The 14846-nt window shown below is 55.9% G+C and overlaps 2 protein-coding genes across 3 annotated transcripts; both read left to right on the forward strand.

The window, feature by feature from the left end:
* Positions 1–10: 10 nt before the first annotated feature.
* On the forward strand, positions 11–9709 carry USF2 (upstream transcription factor 2, c-fos interacting; the record flags this gene model as incomplete). 2 transcript variants are annotated; one of them, XM_079723114.1, is made up of 10 exons in its annotated part: positions 11–75; positions 346–392; positions 503–621; positions 758–958; positions 1377–1527; positions 1652–1739; positions 2066–2124; positions 8583–8677; positions 8834–8962; positions 9059–9709. In XM_079723114.1, 10 exons carry the CDS (start codon positions 11–13, stop codon positions 9146–9148), a joined length of 1044 nt encoding a protein of 347 aa, XP_079579240.1. In that variant the 3' UTR covers positions 9149–9709. The 2 variants fall into 2 exon arrangements, with proteins under 2 accessions (XP_079579240.1, XP_079579241.1); XM_079723115.1 differs by having other exon boundaries at positions 9389–9709.
* Positions 9710–11373: 1664 nt separating this feature from the next.
* On the forward strand, positions 11374–13486 carry HAMP (hepcidin antimicrobial peptide). Its single transcript, XM_079723131.1, has 3 exons — positions 11374–12211; positions 13196–13255; positions 13337–13486. The coding sequence occupies exons 1-3, from the start codon at positions 12128–12130 to the stop codon at positions 13436–13438; spliced, it is 246 nt and encodes an 81-aa protein (XP_079579257.1). The 5' UTR covers positions 11374–12127; the 3' UTR covers positions 13439–13486.
* Positions 13487–14846: the final 1360 nt, after the last annotated feature.

Consider the following 14846-nt stretch of genomic DNA (forward strand, 5'->3'; position numbering starts at 1 on the left):
CACCCCCCCCATGGACATGCTGGACCCGGGTCTGGATCCTGCTGCCTCGGCTACCGCTGCTGCTGCCGCCGCCAGGTAAGGGAGCCCGGCCGGTCCGCGCCCCCGCGCGCCCTGGCCCCGGCCCTTCGGCCTGGCGGCCGGGCCGCCATGATCCCGAGCGGCCGCCGGGCCCAGCTCAAAATGGAGGCCGCGAGGGAGGGAGGACCCGCGCGAATATCCCTGGACCCCGGACCTGGCGGTGCCGCAGCCCCAGACTGGGGCGGGCGGGATGGGGGCCCTGCACCTGGGCGAAGGGGCGGGGGCGCGGGCAACCTTGACCCCCTCTTCTTCCCGTCCTCCCCGCAGTCACGATAAGGGACCCGAGGCAGAGGAGGGCGTCGAGCTGCAGGAAGGTGAGTGCTCGCGGGGCCCATCGGGGCCGCGACCTGCGCCCGGGAGGGCACTGGGAGCGCCCTGGCCCGCGCCACCTCTGACCATCCCCCCTACCCTCCTCCGACCGCAGGCGGGGACGGCCCTGGGGCGGAGGAGCAGACGGCGGTGGCTATCGCCAGCGTCCAGCAGGCGGCGTTCGGCGACCACAACATCCAGTACCAATTCCGCACAGAGAATAATGGAGGACAGGTGAGCCTGCGGGCCCGGAGACCGGCGGGCAAGTGGAGGGTTGAGCCCCGGGTAGAGTGGGCGGGCTGGGAGGGGCTCGGACCTGGCCCCTACCCGGGCCCCAGCGCGGGTCTTCCTTCTCTGCCGCCCCCTGCAGGTGACATACCGCGTAGTCCAGGTGACTGATGGTCAGCTGGACGGCCAGGGCGACACAGCAGGCGCCGTCAGCGTCGTGTCTACGGCTGCCTTCGCGGGGGGGCAGCAGGCTGTGACCCAGGTGGGTGTGGATGGGGCCACCCAGCGCCCCGGCCCCGCTGCTGCCTCTGTGCCCCCAGGTCCCGCAGCGCCCTTCCCACTGGTAGGTGCCCAGCAACCCCTGGGGGGATGGAGAAGGGACACTGACTCTGTTCTTGGGGAGCCCCAGGGGGTGGGGCACGTGGGACCAAGATGCTGCCTTCAGGCCCTCAGGTGGAATCTATTCTGCACGATGAAACCTGGGGCAAGATCTTTGGAACTTTTTTTTGTGTGTGTGTGTGTGTGTGAAAGGGGGATCACGGTAACAGGAAAGTCTCTTAAGAGTTAAAAGTGGGTCAGTTCACTAAGTGATTGCTGAGTATCTGTCGAGTTCCAGGGCTGTGAGACACAGGGCAGAGTGGCACACACAGAGGGGTTCCCCACTCTCCCTAGAGAATGCAGTAAACATCAACTATGGCAACTAGGGGATGGATTGGGGAACAAAGATGGCTAAGGGTGGCCTCTGTCCTCCTACTCCCTAGGCTGTAATCCAAAATCCCTTCAGCAATGGTGGCAGCCCTGCAGCTGAGGCTGTCAGTGGGGAGGCACGATTTGCCTATTTCCCAGCGTCCAGTGTGGGAGATACCACGGCTGTGTCCGTACAGACCACAGACCAGAGCTTGCAGGCTGGAGGTAAAGGAAGGAAGGGGCCAGGGCGGAAGGCAGGGGAGGCAACAGGCCTAGCAGGGAGGGAAGCTCCCCCAGCCAGTTCTGACTCTGTCCCCAGTTTTAGCACTAATCCCTGCTTTCCCTGCAGGCCAGTTCTATGTCATGATGACGCCCCAGGACGTGCTTCAGACAGGAACGCAGAGGACAATTGCACCCCGGACACACCCCTACTCCCCGTATGTGCAGGAGACCTGGTCCCAGGAGTAGGGGACACTGGGAGGGCCTGGTGTGGGGGCCCAAGGAAGGGAATGTGTTTCTGACATCGGAGCCAGGCAGTAGAGTACACGGCAGGCAGTTGGTGTATTTTTTGGTCGGTTTTTGTTTCTTTAGTTTAAGTAAAGAAAATGCCATATTCTCTCTCTCTCTGTCTCTTTCTTTTTCTTTTTCTCTCTCTGCATATGGATATGTGTTGCAGAGATCATTTTTAAGTCTGACTGCTTAATAAATGTTTGGACCAATGAGCTGGAGGTAACATGCACCTATTTTTTCTTTTCTTTTCTAGGAAAATCGACGGAACCAGGACACCACGGGATGAGAGAAGGAGAGCTCAACATAATGAAGGTAAGGTCGGGGTGGAGCTACTGGGTCTCACGGGCACAGCCTGGCCCGGTGCTTGGAGTCACAGATCAGCAGGCATGCGACAAGTGCGTGAGAGGTGCTTGTCGAATGCTGGAAAAGCAGAAGTGTGGAGGTTCGCTGTCGCGAGCAAATAGGCAGGAGGCTTGAGCTGCAGTGTGTTTAGCATCCTGGCTAGTGACTTTGAATTAATTACTAGTATTTTAAATGGCAAGTTTCACATTCATGTATGGATTTCCTGCTCCTCTTGGAAAGTTGGGTTGGTCTGGCTCACCTGGACCTGCCTTCCCATGAAGCAGCTGTTTTGCTCAAGCCCCCCACGCCTCTACCAGCCTAACTTCCCGAAGTAGCTCTGGTCCGAGAGAGAGTACATCTGAAGATGAAACTGCAAGAAGTCCATGTCTCTGGCTGAGGCCAGAGCATGTCCAGGGGATACTTCCACCCAAATAGCCATCATTCAGTAGATATTTTCTGAAGGTGGATACTAGGCTGGGCAGTACATGCCCCGTGCCAGGTCTGGGGCCTAGTTTGGAGTGTCCAGGAAGCTCAGAGTAGTTCAGGCTGTTTGACTGAACACTGACTGGGGGATCAGATGACGTTTCCCCCAGGGAAGTGGCCTTTGGGAGTGCCTGTCCAGCAGAGGGAAGCACAGGAAGGCAGGGTAGAGTGAGCTTGCTTCGTGGGTGCTGGTTTGGTTAAAGCAGAGGTTCTATGTGGAGTGCTTGGGAGGAGAGAGTTGGGAGGGTCAAGGAAGGCCTTGAACGTCAGGGTGAGGACCTGAGAGTCCTAAAGGTGTTTGATTGGGGGGTGGACTTACGCGGCTGTGATCTAAGCTGCTCAGTGAGTTCAGGCATTCATTCAGCACATACGTACTGTGTGCCAGCCCCTGTTCTAGGCCTCAGATACAGCAGCAGATAATGGAACAGACACCTTGGCTCTCACAGGGTGTTCATTCTGGTGGGAGAGACAGAAACTACAGAAAGCTACAATAAGACGTCAGGGAACATAAGTCATGTGTCACGTGAAGGAAGATAAGCCCGGGTAAGGAGATGGAGGGTTATGGCGGCAGTGTGCTCTGTAGGCCTCTCTAGAAGTGACGGTTGAGCAGGGGCCTGAATGGGAAGAGTCCCAGGCAGCGAGGGACAAGCAAGTGCAAACGCCCGGGCCTGGGCTGGAACAGACTTGGTGTGTCTGAAGAAGAGCAGGTTTTAGGAAAGATAAGAGGAAGTTGGTGGTGTCGTGGGTGGCCTGGCCAGGGCCAGATCATGTGGGGCCTTGTCAGAGGCCCTCCCAGGGTCCCCGTTCCTAGATCTTTATTCTGCTTCGAGGGGAAGTAAGCAGAGGGATTGTGTATGGAGGCTGGATGGTGAGGGTGATGGGGCACCAGAGGCTAGGGAAACAAGAGTTGACTGCAGCTGTGGGCCTCAGACAGGGCGGGCCCTGAACGGGGCTTGTGGGGGCCCGAGCTGTGGGGCGGAAGAGCACAAGGCTGCAGAATCAGGATTTCGTGAATCAGGCTTTCATGGCGGGGTCAGGTTCATTTAAAGGGAAGGGGTGAGTGTGAGCTTGGTTTTGGGTGTGACAGGTTTCAGGGGTCTCCAGTGGGCTACCTGGGCAGTCCTGGCTCTACTGCGTACTGGTTGTATGACCTTAGGCTGGTTCTTAACCTCCGCGCCTGTTTAGTCCTCTTAAGAATGCGTTAACATGGGCTTCCCTGGTGGTGCAGTGGTTGAGAGTCTGCCTGCCGATGCAGGGGACACGGGTTCGTGCCCCGGTCCGGGAAGATCCCACATGCCACGGAGCGGCTGGGCCCGTGAGCCATGGCCGCTGAGCCTGCGCGTCCGGAGCCTGTGCTCCGCAACGGGAGAGGCCACAACAGTGAGAGGCCCGCGTACCGCAAAAAAAAAAAAAAAAAAAAAAAAAGAATGCGTTAACATGACTGACTACCCCAGAGGCTCGTAGTGAGGGCGCAGCATGTTGAGCCGTGAGCCCCCAGCAGGGCGGTGTGCCTCCTGGTAAGACCGCAGCTGACGATTCTCGGGAGACCAGCCAGCCACCCTCCACCCTCCTCTCACTCTGTCTCTCACTGGATTAATCCAGCTCCAAAGTCTTGACTCCTCCTCATCCTGTAAAAATCAGTTTCGCTGTGACCTTGCCCTTGCCCTCCAGCTGTGGCCTGCCCACTCTCTCCTAACCTGCAGAGCGTTTGACCCACCCTCTGCCTGGCCTCCCCGTACCCTTGGCAGTCTGGCTCATTTCTCTATCAAAACGGCTCTATTTAAGGTCACTCGTGATGACCTCATTGCCAAATCCACTGGCTTCCTTTCCTATCTGCGCTCCAAGCATCTGACCCTGCCCGTTCCCCTCCTTTCGGGAATGTTCCTTTCTGCTCTACCTGCTCTGATTCTCCTTTCCAGCCTGCTCCTGAGGGCAGGGCTTCACAGTCACGGCTGTCCTCACGAGGTGCTGAATGGGTAGGTCAGAGGGGGAGCTTGGGAGTCCATGTTTCAACAAGTTCCTCAGGTGACTCTTCACAATGGGCGAGGTTTGGAAAGTGCTTTGGCTGTTAGTGTTTCTTGAGGTCCAGCCCCTTCTTCTAGCGGTCTCAGGAGAGTGAAACGTCAGGCCCAGGGATGGTCAGTATCCCCCAGACCCTATCCCCGGTTGTCGGTGTCTGTCGTTTCTCCCGGGAGTGCGTCTGCGAGCTTTATCCAGAAAAGTATGTGATTCCAAAAAGGAGAGACTGCCCCCTGATGTCCCCCCAGGGCTTCCCCCGCCCCCTGCACTGCACAGAGCTGTCTTTCTGCTCCATCTCTCTGGATCTCCTCCGCACCCATATTTTGAAGTGCCCATTCAAACTCTCCACTTCTGGTTGTCCTTGAAACACCTCACACTCAGCTTGTCCAAGACAGAACCTTCTGTCCCTCCTTCCCAAAGCCTGCCTTTTCCAGAGCAGCAAAAGGCACACCTGTCATGATTACCCCAGCCAGACTTGAGAGCCAGGCCGCTTCAACTCTGCCCTCTTCTTCCCTCACATCCACAAGCCCTGAGACGCTGTGCTGAAGTGGACCTCAAATCAGCTGTCTCCTTTTTCCCTCTTTCCCACATTTCTTGGTACCACAGGGGCCCATCTCTGGGCCACAGATGCTTCAGGGGCCTGAGGGAGTCAGGATACTTAGTGCGGCAGAAAGGAGAGTGGTGATCTCTGTGGAGGACTGGGGTCTGTGTGTCTGTCCTGCCTGAAGGGTGGCTTCGTGGTGCCAGCCATTGCTGCTGTGTCAGAATTTGGGCCCACTACTGCCAGGACCTCTGAGAAGCCAGAAATCCAGGTCTTTATATGAAGTCTGATTTTTGAGTTGCTTTTTCTATTGCATCGGTTTCCACTCGTACTGTTACTAATTTATTTCTTCTGCTTAATATGGGTTTAATTTGCTAGGGGTTTTCCCCCAGCCTCTTAAGATGATTTTAAGCCTTTCTTTTTTCTCAATTTAAGCCTTTACAGTTGCAAATTCCAGTCCAGTGCTGCTTCAGCTGTATCCCGTTTGGATAGGTTGTGCTTTCTTGTCATTCAATTAAAAATACTTCTAGTTTTCCTTATGATTTCTTCTTTGACCCATGGCCATGGGTTATTTGGAAGTGTGTTGTTTAACTACAAATGTTTATGGATTTTCTGGCTATCTTTTTGTTACTGATTTTTAAGTGAGTTTTGTTGTAGTCAGAGAACATACTCTATGTATATAATTTCAGTTATTTGAAATTCGTTGAGACTTACTTTTACGGCCCCAAATATGGTCTATTTTGGTGAAAGTCTCTGTGTGTGCTTGAGAAGACAGTGTATCTGCTGCTGTGTGTGGAGTGTTCCGTCGGTGGTAGCTGGGTCAGGTTGGCTGACAGTGCTCAGGTTTTCTGACCTCATTCTTTTATCTACGTGTCCTGTCAATTGCTGAAGAGTGTTGATGTCTTACATTTGTGGATTTGCCCATTTCTCCCATTAGTCCTGGCAGATTTTGCTTCTAAATTGTGTTTTAAATGTCGTATGGGTGTGACTTAAGCCTTCTGAGGAACGGACATGGCCTTGGTTTTAACTGGCCTTCCTCCATTTCAGTTGTGACGAAGTGGTCTTCCTAAGCTACAGGCCTGACCACATTGCCAAGAAAGGCCCTAGACTCGAGGGCCTAGACCCCTAGGGGAAGAGAAGACAAGGTCCAGACCTGCTAGCGGGGCATTCAGGGCTTCACAACCTGTTTCTACAATCTATTCCTGCCACCCTGCGCCACCCCCTGCACCCTCCAAGGTGTTTCCATATCACCGTTTCTGGGTTTCTTGATGCCTGTCTGCCTGATGTCCTTCCTCTCAGAAACCAGCCCAAATGTTTCCTTTCTAAATCCTTCTCTGAAGATATACCCCACCTCACTCCACGCAGAATGCATCGTTCCACCCTGGCGTTCCCCAGGCACTCGATAGGGTCTGCAGATATAACACACAGTCCTGTGGCGTCAGTGTCTCCTGTTCACATGCCTATCACGCTGGTGCTGTGAGTGCCAGCAGGACAGAGGTTGAGTCCACCGTGGACTTCAGCCTCGCGGAGTGCCCTGCACACAGTAGGGCAGGCGGTAAGTTTTGAAGAAGCAAATGCGAACTGCTGTCCCCCACCCCCCATCCCTGCCCCCGGTGGCTTGAAGTGAGGAGTGTGTGGGGGATGCAGCTGCAGTGCGGTGCCCAGGCTCAGGAAGGAATGCCGGGCTGCGGGAGGGCAGGGGAAGGAGCTGGGCTGCCATCTGCTCTAGAGCTCCTCAGCTGAACCCCTAGAGCGGAGCGCGCTGCTGAGGGACGTGGTGGCCAGTGCTGCCAGGCCTGGGCAGACCCTTAGTTCCGCTGCTGTTTTGGACCACAGAGTCCCCAGAGACCGTAAGACAGGGTCGTCCTCGCTGGGAAGGTTCACTCACCGCGGTAGTGATGGGGCCCAGGTCTGTGTACTCGCTGACCCCGGGGCCAGGGTCAGGCGAAGCTCAATACTGGGCACCATTCTTACCGTGGTAGGGGGAGGTTTCGGCGGAAAGAGAGGAGAGTGAGGGAGGAAGTGAGTCCACGTGGGAGGGTGTTGTCACCGAGGCCGAAGTGGGGGGCTCTTGGAAGGACCGGTCAGCAGCGAATGGGCAAAAGCAAGTGCCCGGAGAAGACAGTTGGATGTGCCTGTTAGTGGCCAGGCCCATCCTTTGAGGGAGCAGCCGGGTCGAGGGGTGGGGCTGGCCTCAGCGGAGGAGAAGAGTCAGGGGCAAGCTTCTGGCCCACCCCATCTTTCTCACGCTCACCCGACCCCTCCCCCAGTCTCCCAACCCTGAGAAAATACCCCTTTGCCCTCCTTGCCGGGTCCCACCTACAGCCCCCGCTCCTCTATAGACACGCCTGCATTTGTCCATGGGCTGCCCTGGCAGGGGGATGAGAGTGTGTGGGTGAGAGTCGCAGGGGCAGCTGGGCTTTCTTGTATGTCCCCAGCAATTGCCTAGTACGAAGGGCTGGGATAGCTTTGTTCAGTGAGCCCCAAACCAGGGGTCTCAGGCTGCCGTGCAGGCAGACCCCAGGCCGCCGTCATAGGTCGTGACAGGCCAGATGAGAAGACAGGGCAAAGACACATACGAGTCCTGCCTGAAGGGGGCAGCTTCCCCGCAACTCAGCAGACAGAGTGAGATTGTGGTGGATTATGAAATAAATCACAAATCTGGACTTTTCAAGTGAAATCTGCCAGAAGTTTGTCAAACCTGGCCTTCAAGAGAGGGTTCGTAGCGTTTCTTTCTGGGTGACCCAGTGCCCTGACGGGCCAGGCCCCTGAGAGCCGCAGTGCCAGCCGGGGAAGCTGCAACTTGCTGTGGGGGCCCTGGAAAAGGACTTCCAGTGGAGTCCTTCCAGTGAGACGTGGTCAGACCGTGATTTTTAAAGATGAAAAGAGCAATAGGATCATGAGGCCCAGAGCTGTGGGGAGACCTGAGCACTGTGGAGAATCAAATGCAGGGGCCGTGGGGACTGGAGAAGGGTGCCCGGGTCCGGTGTAAAGGGCTCTGGCCCATTCTTGCCTGCCAAGAACACGTGCCCACTGTGGCCACAACTCCAGTTTTCAAAAGAGGCCAATTGTTAGGTGAAGTTTCCTAATTTTTAAACGTTGATTCAAATTTTTGAAAACATGCTGGGCAGGTAAACAGCGAACCCTGCAGTCCCCCAGCTGTCGATTCTGCCTTTAGGTACGTGTGGCACTTGAGGGTTCCTCTTGAGGAGCGATGCGGAGTGGGCTGGAGCCAGCTGCCTCCGTCCAGATCGGAGCCCCGCACTTGCTGGCGGTGTGACCTTGGGTGGCCTCGGCTCTCAAGGCATCTGCCTTAGGAGGGGAATCGCCCGGGCACAGAGGGAGCGCTGTGAACGTAGCCTTGTTCTTGCTGTTCTTGCTGCAGTGGAGCGGAGGCGGAGGGACAAGATCAACAACTGGATCGTCCAGCTTTCAAAAATCATTCCAGATTGTAATGCAGATAATAGCAAGACAGGCGCGGTGAGTGCCCTCCGGCCCTCAGTGCTGTGGCGGGCCCGTCCCCCGACCCCCTTGCAGAGGGTCTGCCTGACCGCCAGAGGCGGGAGTCGACCGGGGCTGAGCCGGTGGGCGGTGGCCAGCGGGCGGTGCTCGCTGATGCTCATGCCCACCCCCCAGAGTAAAGGAGGGATCCTGTCGAAGGCCTGCGACTACATCCGGGAGCTGCGCCAGACCAACCAGCGCATGCAGGAGACCTTCAAGGAGGCCGAGCGGCTGCAGATGGACAATGAGCTCCTGAGGCAGCAGGTGAGCGGCAGGCCTGGGAGGGTGGCGGGGCGCGCCCAGGAACCCCGAGACGCGGGGAGCCAGCCCTGGCTGCTTGTGCCCCGTCGTGTCTGGCAGATCGAGGAGCTGAAGAACGAGAACGCTGTGCTCCGCGCCCAGCTGCAGCAGCACAACCTGGAGATGGTGGGCGAGAGCGCCCGGCAGTGACGCCCTCCGCCCCGTGCGGCGGGGGCCGCCTCCGGGCCCCTGCCGTCCCTTTCCCCAGCCCTTAGCACAGAGAGGGACAGACGCCCCTCCCCCAGCTGCGTTTTTTTATAGTAGATTTTTAACAAAAAAACGGGGAGAAATAATGCATTTCTGTGGATAAGCACCCACTGCTCTCCTCAACTTGGAAACAATATCCTCCCTGCCCGTCTGTCTGTCTCCCTTCTCCCGGCCCCCACTCAGCCCTGGCACTTCTAGTGGTCTCACCTGGAGGCAAGAGGGAGGAGGACAGAGCCCCTGCCATACCCCACCGCCTCCTTGGACTCTAGAGGTACTGAGACAGGGTGCTTATGGGAAGGAGGGGAGCCTTTGGGGGGCCAGCCCTGGGGCCTGGACCTCAGCAGGGAGGCCACGTCCCACCCCACCTCTTGTTTCTGGAACCCTGCTCCCCTTTGGGTGTGTGAGTGTGTTCTAATTTTCTTTATGGAAAAAATGGACAAAAAAATAGAGAGAGAGAGAGGTATTTAACTGCAATAAACTGGCCCCATGTGGCCCCGCCTTGTCTGTCTTGTGTATCTGTCCATCTCAGGTGTGGGGAGGGAGTCGGGGGTCTGTGCAGGGCTCCTGAGGGCAGGGCCTCCCTCTTGTGTTCGTGGCTGTGTGCTGGTCCCTGCCATCCGGTACCGCCTGGTACCCAGTCTTTTGGTTGTGTGGATGAAGGAATTAAGGAATGAATAGCCTCGTGGAAGCCCCAGGTGTTGCATATGTGGTGTGGGGGACAGGGGGAGCCAGGGTCAAGGACATGTCCCATGTGTTTGGAGGAGAGGCTGGGGTCTTCCGTGTCACCAGTTCCTAAACAGGACTGGCTCCTGGCCCTGCTCTTCTGGGCTGACGCCCTCCCCTCTGCACCAGCCAATGGTGGGGCCTGGCCTTGAGCACCCCCACCCCCAGGGAGGGCAGATGGCCAGGAAGCCAGGCTTGGCCCGTCAGCCTGTCGCCTTGCACTGCAACTCTGGCGCCTGTGCTGTGACCCCTGCCCCTGGTTGATGATGAAACCTGGCCTGAGCTGAGATGCAGTGATGCCTGGCAGTGCTGGGGGATGCTGCTGTGTCTCCCCGTGCAACTCCAGCCACTCCCAGCATCTAGGCCTGGTCACCTGACTGAGCTCGCCACACTGCGCCCATCCCAGATGCCCCCAGCTGGGTTCTTCCTTCCAAGAGCCCTGTCTCCTTTCCTGGCCACTCCTCTGTCTGAGAGTGAGGTCGTGTGCAGCCGGAGGGGCCTAACATAGAGTGAGTGGGGAGGCACATGGCAGGGAACAGCATTACTTCCCAGGGGCCCCCTACTTTTGTGCTTTTTGAGTGGGCCCTGGCAGCAGTTTGGGGCCAGGAAGAAGAGTTCATTCCTTGACAGCACCATCCCCAGGCTCGTAGGGTTAACACTGGATGGCCCTAGAGTGAGTCGGAGAGGGAAAATGGCCAAGGGGCCATCTCTGGAGTCAAGGTTTGCTGTTCTCCTGCGCCGTGTGCGCTCTAAGATGGTTCAGGTCGTGGGTAGCAATGAGGTTGCCGCAGTCAGGCAGCCTCAGCTCAGCTCCCCTTCCCATGGTGGGCAGGGAGCCGGCCCTCCGGAGGAAAGCCTGGGTTGTAGTGTTTGCCAACGTCTGTGGTGTAAGTACTCCCACATCAGTGGGTTTCAAGGTGCCAACACGATGCCCCTGACTTTGGAGTTGGGATGGGATGTGCACAATCTGCTCATTGAGCCACAGGAGCCAGGTCCAGCAGACCCACCCAGTGCCCTCCTGTGGTTTCTGGGAGGCAGGAAAGCCTGGTGATGAGGGCACAGGCCCCAGTCAGGCTGCCCGGGCTGAAGTCCCGACTGCCTCTGGCTGACCGAGCTTGGGCAGTGCCCTAATCTTTGCCTTCAGCTCCTCTCCTGAAAAGTGAAGAAAGTAAGCCTCAGCTGGGCATGGTGGGCTCCTCCCTCAGGAGCAGGATCTAGGAAGCCTGGCCCCTGGGGTCACTGGCTGAGAAGGCAGCTAGCACCCTGAATACAGAGCAGAGCCCAGGATGGGTCAGTTAGGAGCTGCTCAGAGGATAGGTGGCCCGGGCTGAGTTAACCCCAAAGTGAGTCATCACATCTGCCAGCTCATAAGGTGCAGTCAGATGTTAGCTATTACTGTCACCACTGTCTTTTTTGGCCAAAAGTTCGCAGGAACCTTTCCCAGATACCAGGGCCACATCTTAAGTTTCTGACACTTGAAAAACCCTACAGGTGGGGCTTCCCTGGCGGTCCAGTGGTTAAGACTTTGCCTTCCAATGCAGGGGGTGCGGGTTCCATCTCTGGTCGGGGAGCTAAGATCCCACAGGCCTCATGGCCAAAAAACCAAAACAAAACAGAAGCAATATTGTAACAAATTCAATAAAGATTTTAAAAGTGGTCCACATTAAAAAAAAAAAAAAAAAGACCCCGTACGTGTTCTGGGGGCTGCTGTCGACACAGACTCCTGCACGTGGCTGTCATGATGTTCCCTCCCCAGCAAGTGACAGCCATATGGCATGTGACTGAGGAGGCCGGGGAAGGGTGGGGAAGGAGGGCGCCTCACTCCTGCTCATCGACCAGTTCAGCTGCTGGGGCAAAAGGTGGAATTTTTTCTGAAATCAACAGGGTGATGTCATGTCGGGGAAAGTGTTTCCCAGGTGGCTGGCAAGAGGCATGTGTCTGTGGTCGCATCTGTCCCACCTCCTGGACACACCTCTGCTGGCTGAGGGTGACACAACCCTGTTCCCTGTCACTCTGTTCCCGCTTATCTCTCCCGCCTTTTCGGCGCCACCACCTTCTTGGAAATGAGTTGGGCCAAAGGGGAGGGGGCTTAGCATCCCCGCCCCCCCCAGGAGGCCCCATAAAAGCAACTGTAACTGGGCTCCCAGACACCAGAGCAAGTCCTAGACGTAACAGAAGGACAGCCAGACGGACAGCACGATGGCACTGAACACGCAGATCCGGGCCATCTGCCTCCTGCTTCTCCTGGTCAGCCTGACCAGTGGCTTCATTCTCCCACCCCAGGTGAGAGCCCACAGGGTCTGGGCCCAGGAGGGCAGCCAGAATCGCAAGGGAGAGCCAGGCCCCTGGGAGGGGACAGTGGAGGGCACCAGGAGGCCCCAGCACGGGCCAGAGCTCAGGGCAAGCAAAGGGGGACAGGCAGCTGCTCGAAGTGCAGAGATGGGGTACTGAGTGGCAGGGACTGGGGGCCCTGATCTAATTCCACAGTTATTTATTGAGGGCCTACTCTGTGTTAAGTCCTCTTCTGGACAGTGGTGACCAAGCAGTGAACAAGGGAGATGAGAGAAGAATATTCTCGTGGAGCTTACATCCTCATCAGGGAAATTAGTCAGTGAACTTAAAACAAGTAAACGCTTGTGTTTAATAAATGCTATTCGTGAATAACATAAAAGACGGTGGGAGAGTGATGATGTGGGTTGGCTTCTTTAGATGGCATCAAGGGCTGGCTCTTTTGTGAGAAAATGTTATTTGACCTATGACAGGGAGGAGAAGAGAAGGGGGCAGCCAGCCAAGACCAAGGTGGGGCAAGCATGGTGTCCCCGAGGACTAGAGGGCTTGGTAAGGGAAGGAGACGGTGCTTGGAGATGAGACCGAGGGGGTGGCCATGCCACGTCTTGTGGGCAACTGTGCAAACGCTGATCTTCCTCCAAGCACAGGGGAAGCCCTGCAGGCTTTTAAGCCGAGATCTGACGGATAACACATGGGGAACGGGTTGTAAGGGACAAGATACAGGCAGGGACTGGCATCCAGGCCACGGAGAGTGCTACGGAAGAGTGAGCAGCTGTGGAGAGAGAAGACAGATCTGGGATGTTTGTAGGCAGGAGAACCACCCGTGGGAAGGTGCGGAAAGGCCAGAAAGTAAGGCCACTCCTAGGATTCCAGCTGAACCAGCGGACGCCAACCCCTGGGGAGGAGCTGGTCAGTGGGAGCGAGACTGAGAGTTCTGCCAGGGCCCTGCCGTCCTCAATTCCCCTTTTGCTTTCACAGACAAGACAGCTCGCAGACGTCCAGACCCAGGACACAGCAGGAGCCGCAGCTGGCTTGACGGTGAGGTCCCCTGGGACTCCCTTCAGAGCCTCCCACGCCTTCCCATGCCTACGCCCCGCTCACTACCCTTCTTTCCCACAGCCCGTGTTCCAGAGGCTGAGACGAGACACCCACTTCCCCATCTGCACATTCTGCTGCGGCTGCTGTGGTAAAGCAACGTGTGGGTTGTGCTGCAGAACATAGAGCAACCCCTGCCGCCCTGCCCCCAGTCCCTATTTATTCCTGCTACCCTCCAACCCTCAGTGAACGGTCTTGGAATAAAATGGCCGGTTATAGCTCTTATTTTCCAAACCAGAGTCCGTTGTCTTTTCTCCCTGCCAAAGGCCTATGCCAGAGGCTCGTTGTGGCCCCTGTCTTGGGAGGGCCAGTGCTCGGTGGGGTGTGCGGGGTTGGTGTGTACTGGGGGTTGCAAGGAAGCTTTCTGAAGGATATTTGGTCTCTGTTCTTCCCCATCTTTCCCCACTTCAAAAAACCTCGAATTTATGTTGCAACAGCAGGGAATGAAAGTTAAAGTTTCCTCCTTGCAATCTTCTTAAAACAGGGGTAAATTCACATGCCTAGCAAGGGTTCTCAGAGCAAAGTCTGGGGACTACTCCAGGGCTCCACAAGGTGGAAACTACTAAGATGTTTCCCGTCTTTCTCACTCTCGTTCCCTCATGAGTGGACAGCAAGGCGCCATGATGTGTGAGGATGTCATCCTTCTGACGTCTGGTAGATTGTGTGCTTGTGTATCTTGTGCTTTAAAAATTTCTCAGTTTCAATTTCTAATAGATTAAGTACCTATAGATATAACTCACTAGAACACAAGGTTTTTGAAGTTCTCAATAAGTTCTCAGAGTATAAAGGGGTCCTGAGACCAAAACACTTGAGAACCACTGGCCTTCAGGGACCACTAGGTGAAGTAAATGAGTGAGATGTGATGGATTTGTTTCACAGGAGCGTCTTCACTTATATTCTCTCAATAACGACATACTTTGCATAGGAGATACATAGGACAATACTGTTCATCTCCATAAGGGGTTGAATTCCCTCCCTTTCTTCTTGAAAACTATCCCTCTCAATTTATCTGATTTCCCCACTTTTGGTAGAAGAAGAAATGCAAGATGCATTTCACTGTCATCTTAGCCCATGAGAACACATCAGCGCTAGCATGATGATAAAGGGCCTCGGCCATTTGGCCTCAACGTTGCATAAAGTTAGGGAGTGGCGAGGCCTGGGGCCCCATCTAAAGAGGGCTGCCAGGCATAGCTGCCGTGCCCACAGGCAGGCAACACATGGCTAGAGCGCCTTTTCAAGAGAAGGTGTCAATCCTTATTTTTATGTGAAATTTCCTGATTTTTAAAATATTGACAACTGATGAAAGGAATCTGATTTTTTAAAAATCAACACCCTGGGAGCCAAACTAAACCCAGCTGGGAGCCAGATCAGTCCCGTACACTACCAACTTCTGCCTCGGAAGCCACGAGAGGTTGGTCCTCTGGGAGAGGTTTTCCTGAACAGAGACTGAAGGATGGGGAGAGGAAGACTATTTGGGGAGCTTGGCGTCCTTTTAGCTGCGGGATCTCACGGGCATCCTCCTCTTGCTCTGAAA

The sequence above is a fragment of the Hyperoodon ampullatus genome (assembly GCF_949752795.1).
Source record: "Hyperoodon ampullatus genome assembly, chromosome: 18".
In the NCBI taxonomy this organism is placed as follows: Eukaryota; Metazoa; Chordata; class Mammalia; order Artiodactyla; family Ziphiidae; genus Hyperoodon; species Hyperoodon ampullatus.